This window comes from Lagenorhynchus albirostris, chromosome 20, assembly GCF_949774975.1.
Source record: "Lagenorhynchus albirostris chromosome 20, mLagAlb1.1, whole genome shotgun sequence".
NCBI classification, from domain to species: domain Eukaryota; kingdom Metazoa; phylum Chordata; class Mammalia; order Artiodactyla; family Delphinidae; genus Lagenorhynchus; species Lagenorhynchus albirostris.
This window is the reverse complement of record NC_083114.1, coordinates 9,470,373-9,489,104: the sequence shown is the minus strand read 5'-3', so window position 1 is coordinate 9,489,104 and position 18,732 is coordinate 9,470,373. Positions and strand designations below refer to the sequence as shown.

Genomic DNA, 18,732 nt, shown 5'->3' with positions numbered 1-18,732 from the left:
CATGTATATGTATAACTGAACCACTCTGCTGTACACTTGCAACTAACATGACATTGTTAATCAACTATACTCCAATATAAAATTTAAAAATTTTTAAAAGTTCATATTCACATGGGACAGACAATATTCACCTACAGTTTTGCCTCAGGGCTATTTAACTCTCTCATCCTCTATCTTAATCTAGTCCTGAAAGATCTGGATATCTGGACATCCCACAGATGTCACACTGATCCGCTACATTGATGACATCATGCTGACTGGACAGGAAAAGCAAGAGGTAGCTAGTACACTGGAGGCCTTGGTAGGGCACATACACTCTACAGGATGTAGGGAGATAAACTCTATAAAAATTCAGGGATAAGCCACTTCAATAAAGCTGTTACAGTTCTTTTTTTTTTTAACATCTTTGTTGGAGTATAATTGCTTCAGGGTTCTTGTGGTTAGGGGATTTCTAGGATATCCCCTCCAAAGTAAAAGATAAATTGTTGCCCACCACCACCACAAAGAAGAAAGCACAGTGCCCAGTGGGCTTCTTTGGGTTCTGAAGGCAGTACATTCCACATCTAGAAATACTGCTCTGGTCCATATACCAGGTGATGCAGAAGGCTGCCAGTTTTGAATGGGATCCAGTGCAGGAACAGGCACTACAGCAGATTAAGTCTGCAATGCAACCAACCTTGCTATTTGGGCCATATGACCCACAGACTTTAAGTTTTGGAGGTGTTAGATGCAGAATGGAGCTTATGGAAAGCTCCAGTAGAAGAGTCACAACACAAGCCTCTGAGATTCTGGAATAAAACCATGATATCTGCAGCAGAGAATTAGATGCACTTTGAGAAATAGCTTTTGACATGTTACTGGACCCTGGAAGAGATGGAATGTTTAACCATAGGATACAATGTAACCATGTATCTGAAACTTCTCATTATGAACTGGGTTTTGTCAGACCTACCAAATCATAAGGTCAGACATATACAGCAACAGTTCATGGTCAGATGGAAATTGAATCAAGCCTAAGCAGGACCAGATCAAAGGGCCCAAGTGAGCTACATGAGCAAGTAACACCCCTTGCCCCTCTCACCCACCACATTTGCATCAGTTCTCTTCCCTGGTTTTCATTTGAAGGGGGAGAAAAAGCCCAAGCTTGGTTTATGTATGGATCAGTTGAGAACATGGGCACAAGCTGAAAATGGACAGTGGCTGTGTTACAGCCACATTAAGAAATGATTCTGTATATCTCAACATAATAAAGGCTATTTATGACAAACCCATGGCCAACATAATACTCAATGATGGAACACTGAAAACCTTCCTACTAAAATCTGGAACAAGACAGGGATGTCTCTCACCACTTCCATTCAACATAGCATTGGAAGTCACAGCCACAGCAATTAGACAAGAAAAAGAAATAAAGTGTATCCAAATTGGAAGGGAAGAGGTAAAATTGTCATTATATGCAGATGACATGATACTATATATTGAAAACCATAAAAACTCCACACAAAAACTACTAGAACTGATAAACAAAATCAGCAAGGTAGCAGGATACAAAATTAACACACAGAAATCTGTTGCATTTCTTTACATTAACAGTGAAATATCAGAAAGGGAAAGTAAAAAGACAATCCTATTTAAAATTGCATCACAAAAAAATACTTAGGAATAAACCCGACCAAGGAGGTGAAAGACTTACATGCTGAGAACTATAAAACATTGATAAAGGAAATTGAAGATGATTCAAAGAAATGGAAAGATACCCCATGCTCTTGGATTGGAAGAATTAATATTGTTAAAATGGCCATACTACCCAAAGCAATCTACAGATTTAATGTGATCTCTGTCAAATTACCCATGACATTTTTCACAGAACTAGAACAAATAATTCTAAAATTTATATGGGACCATAAAAGATCCAGAATTGCTAAAGCAATCCTGAGGAAAAAGAACAAAGCTGGAGGCATAACCCTTCAAGACTTCAGACAATACTACAAAGCTACAGTAATCAAAATAGCATGGTATTGACACAAAAAAAGGACATATGGATCAATGGAATAGAATAGAGAGCCCAGAAATAAACCAACACACCTACGGTCAATCTATGACAAAGGAGGCAAGAATATACAATGGGGAAAAGACAGTCTCTTCAACAAGTGGTGTTGGGAAAGCTGGACAGCTACATGTAAATCAGTGAAATTAGAACACTCCCCTAAACCATATACAAAAATAAACTCAAAATGGTTTAAAAACCTAAATATAAGACATGACACCATAAAACTCCTAGAATAGAACATAGGAAAAACATTCTCAGACATAAATCATAGCACTATTCTCTTAGGTCAGTCTCCCAAGGCAGAAGAAATAAAAGCAGAAATAAACAAATGGGACCTAATCAAACTTAAAAGATTTCGCACAGCAAAGGAAACCATCAACAAAACAAAAAGACAACTTACGGAATGGGAGAAAATATTTGCAAATCATGTGATCAACAAGGGGTTAATATCCAAAATATACAAATTGCTCATACAACTCAATACCAAAAAAACAACCGAATCAAAAAATGGGCAGAAGACGTAAATAGACATTTCTCTAAAGAAGACATACAGATGGCCAAAAAGCACATGAAAAGACACTCAACATCACTAATTATTAGAGAACTGCAAATCAAAACCACAATGAGGTATTACCTCATACTGGTCAGAATGGCTATCATTGAAAATTCTGCAAATAACAAATGTTGGAGAGGGTATGGAGAAAAGAGAACCCTTGTACACTGTTGGTGGGAATGTAAGTTGGTGTAGCCACTGTGGAAAACAGCAAGGACATTCCTTAAAAAACTAAAAATAGAGCTACCATATGATCAAGCAATCCCACTCTTAGGTGTATATCTGGAAAAGACGAAAACTCTAATTTTAAAAGATACATGCAGTATTACTTACAATAGCCAAGATATGGAAACAACCCAAGTGCCCCTCAACAGACAATTGGCGGGCTTCCCTGGTGGCACAGTGGTTGAGAGTCTGCCTGCTGATGCAGGGGACACGGGTTCGTGCCCCGGTCCGGGAGGATCCCACATGCCGCGGAGTGGCTGGGCCCGTGAGCCATGGCCGCTGGGCCTGCGTGTCTGGAGCCTGTGCTCCACAACGGGAGAGGCCACAGCGGTGAGAGGCCCGCGTACCGCAAAAATAAATAAATAAATAAATAAATAAATAAACAAACAAACAGACAATTGGCTTAAGAAGATGTAGTATATACCCAATGGAATAGAAAAGGAATGAAATATTGCCATTTGCAGGAACATGGATGGAGCTAGAGAATATCATACTATAAGTGAAGTGTCAGAGAAAGACAAATATTATATGATATCACTTATATGTGGAATCTAAAAAATAATACAAATGAATCTACATACAAAACAGAAACAGACTAACAGACATAGAAAACAAATCTATGCTTGCCAAAAGGGAAAGGGAGTGGGGTAAGGATAAATTAGGAGTATGGGATCAAGAGATACAAACTACTATACATAAAATGGATAAGCAACAAAGATTTACTGTATAGTGCAGTGAACTATATTCAATATCTTATAACAACCTTTAATGGAAAATAATCTGAAAAAATATATATATAACGGAATGACTTTGCCATACACCTGAAAATAACACAATATTGTAAATCAACCATTCAATTAAAAAAAAAGATTCGTGTACCTCTGCTGTGATGCAAACTCACTGCATCTGCAGCATTCACTGGGGTCCCTCTGAGTCACTCCCTTGGGCTTGGAAGACAAGGGAACTGAAACAAACATGAGGCCCGTGCTGTTTGCTGTATTGTGAATAATAAAACCTTTTCTCTCTGACCAAGTGGTGTCAGATCTTCTGCTCATACATATAAAGTGATGGCAGAGTAGCTCATTAGCTTACAAGAAGGACAAAAATACAGACACTTCAAGGAAATCTCACACTCTTCATATTTCTTGACTTGGGTTATGTTAAAACAATCATTTTGCCACTTTAAAAAGTGTAAAAGGAATGCATGTGGCTATAGGGAGTTGTAGTTGTGTGATCATGAGTCTTGTTGGAGTTTTAGACCCTGGTATATAACAAACAGTTCTCAATCACCTGCCTCCCAGCTTTGTCTGTGAAATTTATTACCTTGACAGTTATAATTAATCAAAGTGGTGGAGACTATCTGAAACAATGATAGCAAAGAAATAGGATTGTGTATGCAAAAAAACGTGATTTTTTTTGTGTGATTTTTTTTAATCAAGGAAAAAAAGAGAGTAGTTTTTTCCTTAAAGTGTTTAGTTGTTCCAGAATGTGTAAATGATAATGAAGGGTAAAACCTGGGTGGATAAAAAGTTGTAGAAGGTTTGTGAAATTAAATTTATTTTCCTTGGACTTTATATAATACCTATAAATAATGGCACTAAAAAGAAGGAATGGAATGTATTAAAACTGGCAAGATTGGTTTTATACTGATGAGTTTATTATAACATTTTTAAAGTATGAGAATATTTTCCTGCCAAATATTATATTAATGCAAGGCTAAAAATTATTTTTCTCTATTAAAATAACAAATCGTTCTGCTCTAAACAAGAAATAGTAAAAGCCATCGTCATCTATTTGGTCTGTTGAGAGAGCAGAGATTATATATCTCATCACAATAACTTTTTGTGCTTTATACTGAATTTATTACATCCTTGCTTATTAAAACCAGCAAGCAAAAGTTCCTCACTGCTGAATGTGTTAAGGTTTCTTACAATTGTGTTACTTTCTGCTATTTTTATTTTTTAAATATTTCACTGTCACCCTTGTAGAAATCTCAACCATTCTTTATTCCAGCATTCATGCTACAACCCTGATCAAGTAATCAACTTATCTGATAACTTTTATTTATTTATTTTTATTTTATTTTTTTGGCTGCATTGGGTCTTCATTGCTGCATGCAGGCTCTTCTCTAGTTGCAGCAAGCAGGGGGCACTACTCTTCGTTGTAGCACACAGGCTTCTCATTGCAGTGGCTTCTCTTGCTGCAGAGCACGGGCTCTAGGCGCGCGGGCTTCAGTAGTTGCAGCATGTGGGCCCAGTAGTTGCAGCACGTGGGCCCAATAGTTATGGCACACGGGCCCTAGAGCATGCAGGCTTCAGTAGCTGTGGCGTGTGGGCACAGTAGTGTGGCACGCAGGCTCTAGGGTACACAGGCTCAGTAGTTGTGGTGCATGGGCTTAGTTGCTCTGCAGCATGTGGGGTCTTCCCAGACCAGGGATGGAACCCGTGTCCCCTGCATTGCCAGGCGGATTCTTAACCACTGCGCCAACAGGGAAGTCCCAACTTATCTGAAAAACTTTAATTTTGCCTTCTCAAGATCAGACCTTAAATTCAGAAAAATAAAATTCTGGGGCTTCCCTGGTGGGGTAGCAGTTAAGAATCTGCCTGCCAATGCAGGGAACATGGGTTCGAGCCCTGGTCCTGGAAGACCCCACGTGCCGCAGAGCAACTAAGCCCATGCGCCACAACTACTGAGCCTGAGCTCTACAGCCCCCGAGCCACAACTACTGAGTCCCATGTGCCACAACTACTGAAGCCCGTGCACCTAGAGCCTGTGCTCTGCAACAAGAGAAGCCACTGCAATGAGAAGCCCACGCACTGCAACGAAGAGTAGCCCCCGTACACAGCAATGAAGACCCAACACAGCCAAAAATAAATAATAAATAATTAAATACATAAATTCTTTTAAAAATACATAAATAAATAAAAATAAAATAAAATTCTGAAGGTGTCTTTTACCCTAAACGATTTTGGGGGTTCCCCAGAAGGTCACTGGATCACTACAAAGATTTTTTTCTTTTCCTTTAGAGAAAGAGAGATGGTAACAAACAAACAAAAAAGGTTCATTTGGTGTGCACCATATTCTTAACTATCTCACCACTATTTTAAGAGCTATATGGGAAGAGCTGTTCAATCAAAAGGGAATTCAGCCATCCCTAGGTTAATATGTACTGGCAAAATGTTAATGGTAATATAAGTGTTTCAGAGATTGTACACTCCACAGATTGGAAGGTGTCGGAGATTTGTCAGTGCCCTCATTGACCACAAAATGTTCTTCCTCTTTGGGAAACATACATCAAATCCTCATAAAATAGTTCTGTATTATGTTCAATAGATAACATTATTCTCCATTATGATATTGGTGGTTATTATAATAAATTAACTGTAGCCATTCAACCTTATCAATCTGTAAGTTTTCTGTTTCCTTCTGCTCTTGCCTGAAGACCCTATTTGTAGCTATGTGGTTTAGAAAAATGTCTTCAACAAAGCAGGGTAGTCTGAAAGCCTCAGGAAAGGCATGGTACCAAGTATTCTTAAATACTATTATTTCAAGGGACACACTCAGGAGTATGGGCTTCTGAGCAGACGTTGCTTAGATAACTGTCAGTTCCATCATTAGACTGAGTCAGGATTTCCAGGACTATTCTAGTCTAGACACAGAGAACTTCATGAGACTTGAATGCTGACCCAACATCCAGCAGAACAAGCATCAATTAAGTGGGACTGCATAAAGTGATGAGGGAAATGACCTGGGCGTTATTGGTTTGGAGTATTATTGGTATGGTTTTAATGTTCTGTGCCCTTGGCTACACTGGGTTCCAGTATTTTGTGGCCACAGAACTCACTGGGTACCGCTGTCCTTATGGAATCTCTTGCATATTGCGCAGTGTCTTCTGGACCCATCAGTTCCAGGTCCCCTCAGAGCCCTTTCCATCAAGACCTCTCTCTGCCCCATCCTGATGATTTTCATGTGATGCTGGTGGGCAGGGTAAAGTGAAAGGGTGCTGCTTCCTGGGAGCTAAATTTTGTTTTTCCCATACCTTCCCTCTGACATCACCCTCTTTAATTTTAATTAACATTAACTGAGACACTCCTATATGCCAGGCAGTTTTCTTGGTACCAGTAGAGTAATGAATGGGTCCTGTCCTCTCTTAATGGGAACCTTTAGCTTTGAGCTGTTTCTCCATGATTGACATGCTTCCCCTGGTATGCTAGATTGTTAGAAAAATAGCAATTTCCATCCCTCCCTATACACATTCTCTCCACAATATGGCTTTGTAGTTCCTCCCATCAAAAGGTGGAGTCTATTTCCCAACTCTCTGAATCTGGGCTGCCTTGTGATCTACTTTGGCCAATAGGATGCAGCAGAAGTGATGCTTCAGTTCCAAACCTAAGGCTCCAGAGTCCCTGCAACTCTTCAGATTACTCTCTTGGAACCCTGCCCAAACACTATGCAAACAAGCCCAGGCTAGCCTAACATGGTCCATTACCCCAGCCCATAGCCAGCCAAATGTCAGACACAGCAGAGAGGCTGTCCTAGACCAGCCAGCTCCCAGCCAACCCACCACAAATGCATGAACCAGTCCAGCTAAGATGAGACACGCCTAGCCAGACCAAAAAACCACCCAGCTGATCTACAGACCTGTGAGGTATAATAAATGCTTGTTGTTTTAAGCCACTGAGCATTGGGGTGGTTTGTTACATAGCAATAGGTAGCCAATACACCTGGGATCTTATCTACTTTTCCCAACAATTCTGGGATCTTCAAAGAAATGAAAGAATTACCTTTCCTTATTACCCTAAGTTTACCTGACTTTTAAGTGACAGAAAAAGAATTGAACTCAAATCTATATGAAAGGAAAATGCTCTTTTCACAATAACATAGGACTTTCCAAGACCTCACCTAGCTTCTCCATTCTGCCATTTTAAGGTTGTTAAAAATCAGGTGACATGAAATACATCAGATTTCACAAAAGAGTATATACTGTGTGATTTCATTCATAAGAAATTCTAGAGTAGGCAAAACCAATTAGCTGTGAAAGAAAGCAAATCATTAGCTGCCTGGGGACAAATAAGTGGGTTAGACCGCAAAGGGGTATAAGGGAACTTTGGTGGGTGATGGAAAATGTTCTATCTTGATTGGAGTGGTAGTTACCTAGGTATTCATATTTGTCAACAGTCATCTCTACTCTTTAAGTGGGTGCATTTTATTGGGTAAGAATTACACCTCAATAAAGCTGATTTTTAAGGTTAAAAAGAAACAGAAGTTGGTGAGGATGTAGAGAAAAAAAGAAACCCTTAGGCACTGTTGGTGGGAATGTAAACTGGTGCAGCCAGTATGGAAAGCAATATGGAAGTTCCTCAAAAAATTAAAAATAGAAGTACCATATGATCCAGCAATTCCACTTCTCGGTTTATATCCAAAGGAAATGAAAACAGGATATCAAAGAGATATCTGCAGTCCCATGTTCATTGGAGCATTATTCACAATAGTCAAGATATGGAAACAACCTAAGTGTCTATCAGTGGATGAATGGATAAAGAATAATATAATATTCTACCATATATCCATTATATATATGTATATATAAAATGATGGAATATTACTCAGCCATGATAAAGAAGGAAATCCTGCCATTTGCAACAGTATGGTTGGAACTTGAGGGCATTTATACCAAGTAATATAAGCCAGACAGAGAAAGACAATACCGTATGGTATCACTTACATGTAGACTCTTTAAAAAAAAAAAAAAGTTGCATTCACAGATAGAAAGTAGAAGGGTAGTTGCCAAGGGCCGGGAGTTGGGGGGAACAGGAAAGGGTTGGTAAAAGGGTAGAAACTTTCAGCTATAAGATGAATAAGTTCTGAGAACCTAATGTAAAACACAGTGACCATGTGACCAACAAGGGATTAATTTCTGAAATTTACAAACAGCTCATGCAGGTCAATATCAAAAAAAAACAACCCAATCAAAAAAATGGGCAGAAGACCTAAACAGACATTTCTCTAAAGAAGACATACAGATGGCCAAGAGGCACATGAAAAGATATTCAATATCACTAATAATTAGAGAAATGCAAATCAAAACTACAGTGAAATACCACCTCACACCAGTCAGAATGGCCATCGTCAGAAAGTCTATAAACAATAAGTGCTGGAGAGGGTGTGGAGAAAAGGGAACCCTCCTACACTGTTGGTGGGAATGTAAATTGGTACAGCCACTATGGAGAACAGTATGGAGGTTCCTTAAAAAACTAAAAATAGGGAATTCCCTGGTGGTCCAGTGGTTAGGACTCCACACTGTCACTGCCAAGGGCCCAGGTTCAATCCCTGGTCGGGAAACTAAGATCCCACAAGCTGCGTGGCCCAGCAAAAAAAAAGAGGGAGAGAAAGAAACTAAAAATAGAGCTACGATAAGGTCCAGCAATCCCACACCTGGGCATATATCTGGAGAAGAACATTGTTCAAAAGGATACATGCACCCCAATGTTCATTGCAGTGCTGTTTACAATAGCCAAGACATGGAAGCAACCTAAATGTCCATCGACAGATGAATGGATAAAGAAGAAGTAGTACATATATACAATGGGTATTACTTAGCCATTAAAAATAATGAAATAATGCCATTTACAGCAATATGGATGGGTCTAGAGATTATCATACTAAGTGAAGTAAGTCAGACGAAGACAAATATCATATGATATTGCTTACGTACAGAATCTTTAAAAAATTATAGAAATGAACTTATTTACAAAACAGAAACAGACTCACCAACTTAGAGAACGAACTTATGGTACCAGGAGGGAAGGGTTGGGGGGAGGGATAGGTTGGGAGTTTGGGATTGACGTGTACACACTACTCTATTTAAAATAGATTAATAATAAAATAAAATAAATAACCAACAAGGACCTATTGTATAGCACAGGGAACTCTGCTCAGTACTCTGTAATAACTTAAATGGGAAAAGAATTTGAAAAAGAATAGATACCTGTATATGTATAACAGAATTGCTTTGCTGTACACCTGAAACCAACACATTGTTAATCAACTATACTCCAATATAAAATTTTTTTAAATAAAATAATTATAAAAACCACAGTGGCCATAGTTGATAGCACTGTATTGTATAATTGAAATTTGCTAAGAGAGTAGAACTTAAGTGTTCTCACCTAAAAAAATAGATAAATATCTGAGGTCATGGATATGTTCATTAACTAGATGGGGGAATCCTTTCACAACGCATACCTGTATCAAATCACGATGTACACTTTAAATATCTTACAATTTTGTACCTAAGTTATACCTCAATAAAGCAGAACTTTTTTAAAAAATACCTTAGGAACTCTAGATAATCTTTTAAAAGTTAAGGGGGAAAAAAAAAAACCAACTCCAAACAATGGCAGTGCTCCAATCTCCCAGGGATTATTCCTCTCCCACAAGGAGAAGGTCCCCCTCCCCCAGCCCCGCCATTTCCTTGGCCAGGTGGTCCGCTCCCCTAGCTGCCCTTGCTCAGCCCAGCCTCGCAGATCCAGTGGTAGGGTCTCTGGCACGCGTCGTCATTCCACTTGCCATCGGGGTGGAAGTGGGCACAGTCCTCGCCCCCACCCAGCCCGTGCCCTTGCCAGTCGTCCGGCTGGCCTGGCTTCCAGTTCCTGAGGGGAGAGGACAACAGGCAGCTAGGGAGGCACAGAATCCAGGTCAGGGAGAAGGGGCTGAGGGTCAGACCCTGGAGGAACCGAGCTGAACGAGGAAGAAGGGCACAGAAACCCGGGGCACTCACTTGAAGTTGGTCTCATAGTCCGTCCCATCCGCCCATTTCCAGACTCCATCCAGATCACTGAGGCCCATCCAGGTGTAGGAGGAGCCTATATGGGCCTGGACAAAATCCTGGGACAACAGAAGGGCAGTGGTGACTTCTCCCCACCCTGCCAACTCCTTGGACTAGCAGTTCTGAACTTCACGTGTTCATGAAACCCGTCAAGGAGATTCGGGGTGTTAATCCCAACGCCCGGGGCCAATTAAACCTCTGAGGGTCTGGCTCAGATGGCAGTCGTTGTTAAAAGCTCCCCAGGTCGGGCTTCCCTGGTGGCGCAGTGGTTGAGAGTCCGCCTGCCAATGCAGGGTACACGGGTTCGTGCCCCGGTCCGGGAAGATCCCACATGCCGCGGAGCGGCTGGGCCCGCGAGCCATGGCCGCTGCGCCTGCGCGTCCGGAGACTGTGCTCCGCAACGGGAGAGGCCACAGCAGTGAGGCCCGCGTATCGCAAAAAAAAAAAAAAAAAAAAAGCTCCCCAGGTGATGCCAATATGCAGCCAAGGCGGAGAACCATGCTCTTCAATGGGACGTGTCTTGGACCTGCGCTCTAGGGGCCTCACCTGTTCCTCTCTGGAGTTGATGACCACCAGGTAGGCATCCTCCTGCTGGCAGTACTTCTCAGCCTCGGGCCAGGGCTTCCCCGAGGAAGAGAACCAGTAGCAGCTGCCTTCATGCTCCAGCCAACTGGTAGGACAGCAGTTGTTTTGCGAGCCTAAGGGGCCGGGGCAGGGGAGGGTCTGAGATGCTGTCTGTGGGATGTGGGCAGACGCTGGGGCCGGCCCACCCCAGGCAGCCCTCACCATTGCTCTTGAGAGCAGCCATCTTGCAGGTCAGGGAGTTCAGGTTCTTGACCAGCTGTTGGACTCGCAAGAGCATTTCGGAATAACCTGGGACGCACACGGATGGGCAGTGGGGACAATGCCCTGGGTGTGGCTTCTGCTCCTTGAGTCCCTGGAGACCAGAGGTCCACGCCCGGGGCCCCAGCCTAGGAACCCCCTTGCCCTCCCACACGCCTCATGCCCAGGTGGAGGGGAGCAGGGGCCTGACCTGCTTTGAGTTCCTGCAGCTGGTTCTCCAGGCTGCTCTCCAGAGAAAGCACCTTGTCATTCAAGCTACGGGCTGGAAGGGAGGGCACTCAGCACCACGTGACTGCTCCCATTTCTCCCCCCGCCCTGAGTGCCTGGCACTCACCCCTCCACACACTCTCCCGAAGGGTCTCTCACCTGCTTGCAGTTCCTGCTTGTGACTTTCCACCTCAGCTTTCAGAGATGTTATCATTTCTTGCAAACTTCCACCTGGAGAACACAGGAACTCAGGGCTCAGGAGTCAGTTCCTCCCCCTCTCCCACCGCACCCCACCCCAGTCCAGAGCCCCTTCCATACCAGGCTCACCCTGGGATTTCAGTGCCTGGACCTCAGCCGTGGTGTTTGAAGTGAAGTTGCTGAAAGTTGTTCTCAGGGTTGCCAGGTCCCTCTGAAACTTGGAATCTGACCAGGCGGATGAGACAATCAGTGCTAAGGGTTATCAGGTCCTCTGTGCCAGCACTGGGCAGGGCACTTGACATGCATTGTGTCACTGGGTCCCTACAGCGTGACCCCACCCAAAGGGATGGGTGCTATTGTTATACAATATTGCAGGTGAGGAAACTAAGGCTTAGAGAGGGGACGTAATTTGACCTCATTCCCCAACTGATGTGACAGGGCCAGCAGTCATCCTCATTTATCACTCTCGCCACCAGTGCCCCCACCACTGCACCCCATTATTTCTCTCTTCCCTGCCCACCCTGTGCCCCTCACTTTGGGATCCGATCACACAGATGCCGACCAGCAGGAGGAGGCTGAGGCCCAGGGAGAGCAGGAAGGAGCGGGTGCTGGAGAGGAGCCGCTGCAGGAAGGTCTCGAGGGCAGGCAGCCCTGCAAGAGGAGAGGGTGTCAGGACGAGGAGGGTCCAGGACGTGAGAGACGGGGAGGAGGATAGGGCCACGGGGACCTGCAGGGAGGAGGGTGCTGCAGCTGATGCTGGGGGGAGGCTGGACAAGGAGAGTTGTGGGCGGGGGGACGTCCAGGCCACTGACCCCTCATGGACCAGCACAAGTGCTCAGTCATACGGGCCCCTCACACCCCTGGGGACACATGTACACAAAGACACACAGATAGGGGATGATGGCGATGTATAAGGTCCTATCATCAGAGCTGGGGCACCAGGCAGGAGGACCCAGGGAGAGAGACGGCAACTACCTTAGCAGGCTCACACTCATCAGTGAAAACAAGTTAGAAAATGGGTTTACTAATATGGGGCACATTGCCCTTGCCCATAAGGAACACACACTGCTGACCTCTGGATTAATAAGTAGAAGTACAAGTAGGGCACATATATAGGAGAGAAGAGATTTACTGTTGGCCATTAAGGTAAAGGCTCTACGAAGAAGTTATTCCTCAAGACTTTGGAAATAAGGGCTTCCCTGGTGGCGCAGTGGTTAAGTAATCCAGCTGCCAATGCATGGGACATGGGTTCGAGCCCTGCTCCGGGAAGATCCCACATGCTGCAGAGCAACTAAGCCTGTGAGCCACAACCACTGTGCCCACATGCCACAACTACTGAAGCCCACGTGCCTAGAGCCTGTGTTCTGCAACAAGAGAAGCCACCGCAACGAGAAGCCTGCGCACCACAACGAAGAGTAGCCCGTGCGCAGCAACGAAGACCCAATGCAGCCAAAAATAAATTAATTAATTTAAAATAAAGACTTTGGAAATAAAAGAAGGAAAAATAAAATTCTGGAAAATGTACACTAGGTGCTTTTAACATGCCCAGGCTGGGAGGTAACAATCATTATGGCTGCAATGGTTTTAAAAGACAATATTAGCAATTTCCTTCAGTGTAATTAATCTGGGTCTACGTTTTGTTATTCCTGGATGTGTCCATAATAATAATAGCTACAATAAATAGCCAGTAAATCTTTTAGGTGGCAAAATTAAAAAAAAAAGAGAGAGAGAAAGAAAATGGGTTTACTCTCATGCCCTTCCCCAGAGCACAGGAAGCCAGGACTGCTGTGGACCTTGAATCGTGTTTATATTGGGGTCCCCAGAGGCTGGGGCCTCCCCTTCAGAGTGAGAGACCCCACCAGTACATATGGTAGAGGTGCAGACATGACACGACAGCAGAAATCCTTCTAAACATATTCAGAGGAGATTTTAGGAAAGACCGTTTCCCCATTCATCTTACCATCTGTAAACCCCTGGCTTTTCCCTTCACTCTCCAAGTACTGGAGGTCTTCATACTTCACTGACATGTTTGGACCAACACGGCCTCTGAGGCTGTCAGAGCTGAAGTAGAGGCAGGGCCAGCGGCCAGGCTGGGGAAGGAGCTGGGATAAAGATGGAGGCTGGGACCAGGTAAGACCCACGTGCAGGGCTGGAGATAAGGGAAGAGATGAGGGTTGAGAAGAAGCCCAGGGTCAAGGCTAGCAATGGGGGATGGGCTTGGCTTTGCAGCTGAGGTCAGAAGTGGGGTCAGGATTGGGCTTTGAGCTAGGGTCAGGTTGAGTTTGGGGTTGACAGTGCAGGTAAAGTTGGAGCTAAATGTATTGCTAGGACTGGGTCTAACACTGGGAGCTGGAATCGAGGTTGCGTCTCCTGCTAGGACTGGGATCAGTACTCATGTTGAAGCCATGGATGGAGCTGGACCTAAGCTTGGTGCTGAAGTTGGAAATAGGAGAGAGTTGAGGTTCAAGCTTGGGTGGGGGCTGGTGTTAAGATTCAAGCTGACTTGGGACTTCCCTGGCGGTCCAGTTGTTGGGACTCCCCGCTTCCACTGCAGGGGGCAGAGGTTCAATTCCTAGTTGGGGAACTAGGATCCCGTGTGCCACACTGCACGGCCAAAAAACCCACAAAGGTTCAAGCTGACTCTGGGGGTGAAGATGCCATTGGGGTTAAAGAAGGAACTGGGGTTGGTATGGGGTTCGGCTGGAGTGGGGGCTGAAGACAGGGCTGGAACTGGGCTAGAGAAGGGGTTGAGTGTGAGTCTCAGTTTGTGACTGAGGTTGTGGCTGCCACAATTCAATCTGCATCCAGTGAAGGGAAGAGAGTCTAAAATCTCTGCTCGGTCATTAAATCCCCAAGCTGCCCCCTTATATATCTTCCCATTCAGTCTCACAGTCCCCTCTCCCTGCTTTCTCTGACATCCTCCCTGCCCCCTTAGTCTCACCTGCATCCCCAACCTGGTTACCTGTGAAAAGTCCAGAGGCTATGATTCTTGAGTTCTTTGTGCAGCGGTGACCAGAGCTGGAAAAAACTAAATCCTGCAGAGTTGGGATGGAGGTGACTGAAGGAGGAGCCACCTAAGTGACTGGAGACCTGCTGGTCTTTGTGTCTGAAAGACCAGGAGTCTATAATCTGGGAATCTCCCGTTTCCCTGATTGGGGCAGTAAATAACAGGATGGAATTGAAATCAAAACGCAGGCAGACGTGGTGTGCACAGGGCAGCTGGATACGGGGCCAGCTCTGCTTTCCTCTTGCAGGGAGTGTCTACTCCCTTTCCGCTTCTTTTGAGTTCCCATGACTTCCTCAATTTTATCATTTGGGAGAGAAGCACTGGACCAGAAGGAAACAGAGGTGCAGTCTGCCCCACACCTCCTTTCACTTCCTGCATCTGAAGACCTCAGAATCCTTGGTGTCTCCATCACTGCAAACCCGGGTCCAGAGGAGCCCATTGCTCTGCTCTCGCTCAATCCTGACCTGGGGTCCCTGGCATCTGAGCTTCCTCTGGGGCCTCAGCCATCATGCTCCCCTAGCTCTGGCCAGCTCTCTTCACTTCGCTCGGAAGGAGGGAAGCGGGTGGTGGAGAGTAGGATTTCCTGGCCGGAATGGGAGGGGAGAAGCCAGGGGAAAGAACAGAATTTATCGAGCACGCAAATCTGATGAGGATTGTGCCAGACACTTGCATTAACCATTCAATTTCCACAAGAACCTTGAGAGGAATTTTGGATGATAGACTTAGGGTCAGAGCCATTGTGTGACTTGCCCAAGATCTCACCCCTGGTAAGCAAAAGAGCCAGATTTCCAGCCCAGTGCTGCCGGACACACTAGCCTGGGCTCTCTCCACATACACTGTCCTCACGAAAGGGATTCAATTTAATCCTGTCAACTCTGTAAATCCCTCTAAGGGGGCTGCTCTGAATTCACACACACAATCTTTTCACAGTTAAGAAAGATTCTTAGTGTCTTAAAAGGGGAGGAAGGAAAGCAAATACATTTCAGTTTCTATTTTCTAATTAAATGGGATTGTGTTCTGCTACTTGCTTTTTAAAATTCATTTAACAATGTATCAGGAACATTTTACCATATCAGTTCATAAAATGTCCTTTATTCATTTTTCATCTTCATCTCATTTCATAATCTGTGCCATAATTTATTGACTAAGCTTTTCCCTATTGATAAACATTTAGGTTGTTTCCAGTTTCGTTTTGTTTTCTTGCTTTGCTTGTATTTATTTGGTATTTGAATTAGTATTTGTTACAGGTTGGGTTATTGGAAGCCAATTTGGGGTGCAGTCTATTTATTAGGGATCCACATCTGTGAAAGGATGGGGAAAGAAGAGGAGGAGGCAGAGGAAGAAGTTAAACAGATGCAAAGACCCCACAAAACTTTAGCCAACCCAACTGCACCGCCTGTCAGAGCTGCCCATCACTGGGCTGAACCAGGGCCTTTATTACCTGACGTTGCTCAGTCACCAGATGCTGCCACCGCAGCAGGGGTGAGACCTCAGGGGAGGTGGCTGTGTGCACAGGTTACACTCCCCACAACTGGGCAGCAAGTCCTTCCTGGGAGCGGGGTCTGGGTCTCTCATCTCTGTGTCGACCCCAGTACTGTATTAGTTTCACACCTTAATTGGGGATAATCAACATTTTTGCTTATTATTGAATTATTGATTATTATTGAATTAAAGATTATTGAATCTTTCTCACAAAGAACATGGTATGTTTCTCCATTCACTCATCCAAGCATTTACCCATCCATTCAACAAGTATTTACTGGGTGTTGATAAAAGAAATTTTCACATATTGAGGTATGGGGAAGTCATTCTGGCTTTTTCATGAGCTAACTTGAATTTTATGCTAACTAAAACAGCCTGTTTGCGGCCTATCAAATATACATTGTGGGCTTCCCTGGTGGCACAGTGGTTAAGAATCTGCCTGCCAATGCAGGGAACACGGGTTCAAGCCCTGGTCCGGGAAGATCCCACATGCTGCGGAGCAACTAAGCCTGTGCACCACAACTACTGAGCCTGCGCTGTAGAGCCCAAGAGCCACAACTACTGAAGCCCGTGTGCCTAGAGCCTGTGCTCCACAACAAGAGAAGCCCCCGCTCGCCACAACTAGAGAAAGCCTGCACACAGCAACAAAGACCCAATGCAGCCAAAATTAAAGTAAAAATAAATGGCCCTTAAACACACACACACACACACACACACACACACACACTGTACATCTGCTTTAATTAGTAAAGGAAAGCGTACACTGACCAGAAGTAAAGAATGTCCATGTTAAAATAAAGATTAAATGCCCCTCTTCTTGGGATGCCAATGCTGGTCCTCCTTTGATGATAAGACTCCCTTCCCAGGTGCCAAGGCCATACTGACTTGCTGTGTACCTTTTGGTCTGGCTTTTTTGAAACCTTGAAGAAACATATCCTTCAGAAGTAAACAAACAGGTAAAAAAGGCCCTGGTCACAGAGCTTATATTCTAGTGGGTGACAGATAAACAGAATAAATGAGCAAAATATAGGGACATCCCTGGTGGCACAGTGGTTAAGAATCCCGCCTGTCAGTGCAGGGGACATGGGTTCGATCCCAGGTCTGGGAAGATCCCACATGCAACTAAGCCCGTGCACCACATGCAACTAAGCCCGTGCACCACAACTACTGAGCCTGTGCTCTAGAGCCCGTGAGCCATGACTACTGAGCCTGCGTGCCACAACTACTGAGCCTGCGTGCCACAACTACTGAACCCACAAGCCTAGAGCCCGCACTCCGCAACAAGAGAAGCCACCACAATGAGAAGCCCTCACACTGCAATGAAGGGTAGCCCCCGCTTACTGAAACTAGAGAAAGCCTGCACACAGCAATGAAGACCCAAAGCAGCCAAAAATAAATAAATAAAAATTAATAATAATAAAAATATGTTGAGTAAAATATATATAATGTCACACGGTGATAAGTGCTGTGGAAGAAAATATAGCAAGGAAGTGGGTAAAATAAGGTCAATTTTTAACAGGCTGTCAAGACTAGGATGTCAAGAACAGCCTAGACTGGGAAGATGATTATCTGAGCAAAAGTCTGAAAGAGGTGAGGGAGAAGTAGATGAATCATAGCGGGAAAACCTGGAGCTCCAATTCTTCAGGGCCTGTAGGCTATTGTCACGGATTTGTTTTTACCCTTAAGAGGGGCAGGCTTTGGAGGAGGGGTCAGAGCAGAGGACTGAGTGAACTGATTTACATTTAAACTGTAACAATGTGACTACTGTGTTGTGAATTTCATGACCCGGGATCAGAGTGGCAACCCAGAGTCGGGGAGAGGGACAAATTCGGAGGTTGGGATGAACAAACACACACTACTATATATAAAATGGATAACCAACAAGGACCTGCTGTATGGCACAGGGAACTCTACTCAACATTCTGTAATAACCCATATGGGTAAAGAATCTGAAAGAGAACGAATATATATATACGTATAACTGAATCACTTTGCTGTACACCTGAAACTAACACAACATTGTAAATCAACTATACTCCAAGAAAATTTTTTTAAATAATAATAAGAGCCATTGTAATAGCTGGGTGAGAGATGATGGTGGTTTGTGCTTGGTGGTGGTGAGAAATGTTTTGATTCTGAAATACTGTGAAGGTAGAATTGACAGGATTTTTGCTGATAAATTGCACGTGGATTTTACATACACACACAAAACAGTTCTCCTTCTAGTCCCAAAAATAAATGAAACTTTGAGCATTTCCCATAAATTGCTGACTCTCTAGGAAAAACAACTTTCTCCCTGCCTTTGTAATGCTGATGCCTTAAGATCTCTCATGACATTT

The 18,732-nt window shown here is 44.0% G+C and overlaps 1 protein-coding gene across 3 annotated transcripts in view; it reads right to left on the bottom strand.

The window, feature by feature from the left end:
• Positions 1-15,489, bottom strand: part of LOC132510852 (C-type lectin domain family 10 member A-like) — a 37,770-nt gene extending 22,281 nt beyond the window's left edge. Inside the window, exons 1-10 of one of the 3 annotated variants that reach the window (XM_060133299.1) lie at positions 14,867-15,489; positions 13,865-14,053; positions 12,439-12,555; positions 12,025-12,129; positions 11,866-11,937; positions 11,690-11,761; positions 11,443-11,529; positions 11,203-11,354; positions 10,609-10,715; positions 10,207-10,480 (exon numbers count right to left, since the gene is read on the bottom strand). In XM_060133299.1, coding sequence (XP_059989282.1) covers positions 10,324-10,480; positions 10,609-10,715; positions 11,203-11,354; positions 11,443-11,529; positions 11,690-11,761; positions 11,866-11,937; positions 12,025-12,129; positions 12,439-12,555; positions 13,865-13,931 — 936 coding nt within the window. In that variant the 5' untranslated portion in view covers positions 13,932-14,053; positions 14,867-15,489 and the 3' untranslated portion in view covers positions 10,207-10,323. Of the gene's footprint in view, positions 1-10,206; positions 10,481-10,608; positions 10,716-11,202; positions 11,355-11,442; positions 11,530-11,689; positions 11,762-11,865; positions 11,938-12,024; positions 12,130-12,438; positions 12,556-13,864; positions 14,054-14,866 lie in introns of those variants that run through there. The other 2 variants (XM_060133300.1, XR_009537446.1) reach the window with 2 other exon arrangements.
• Between the last annotated feature and the right edge of the window lie 3,243 nt (positions 15,490-18,732).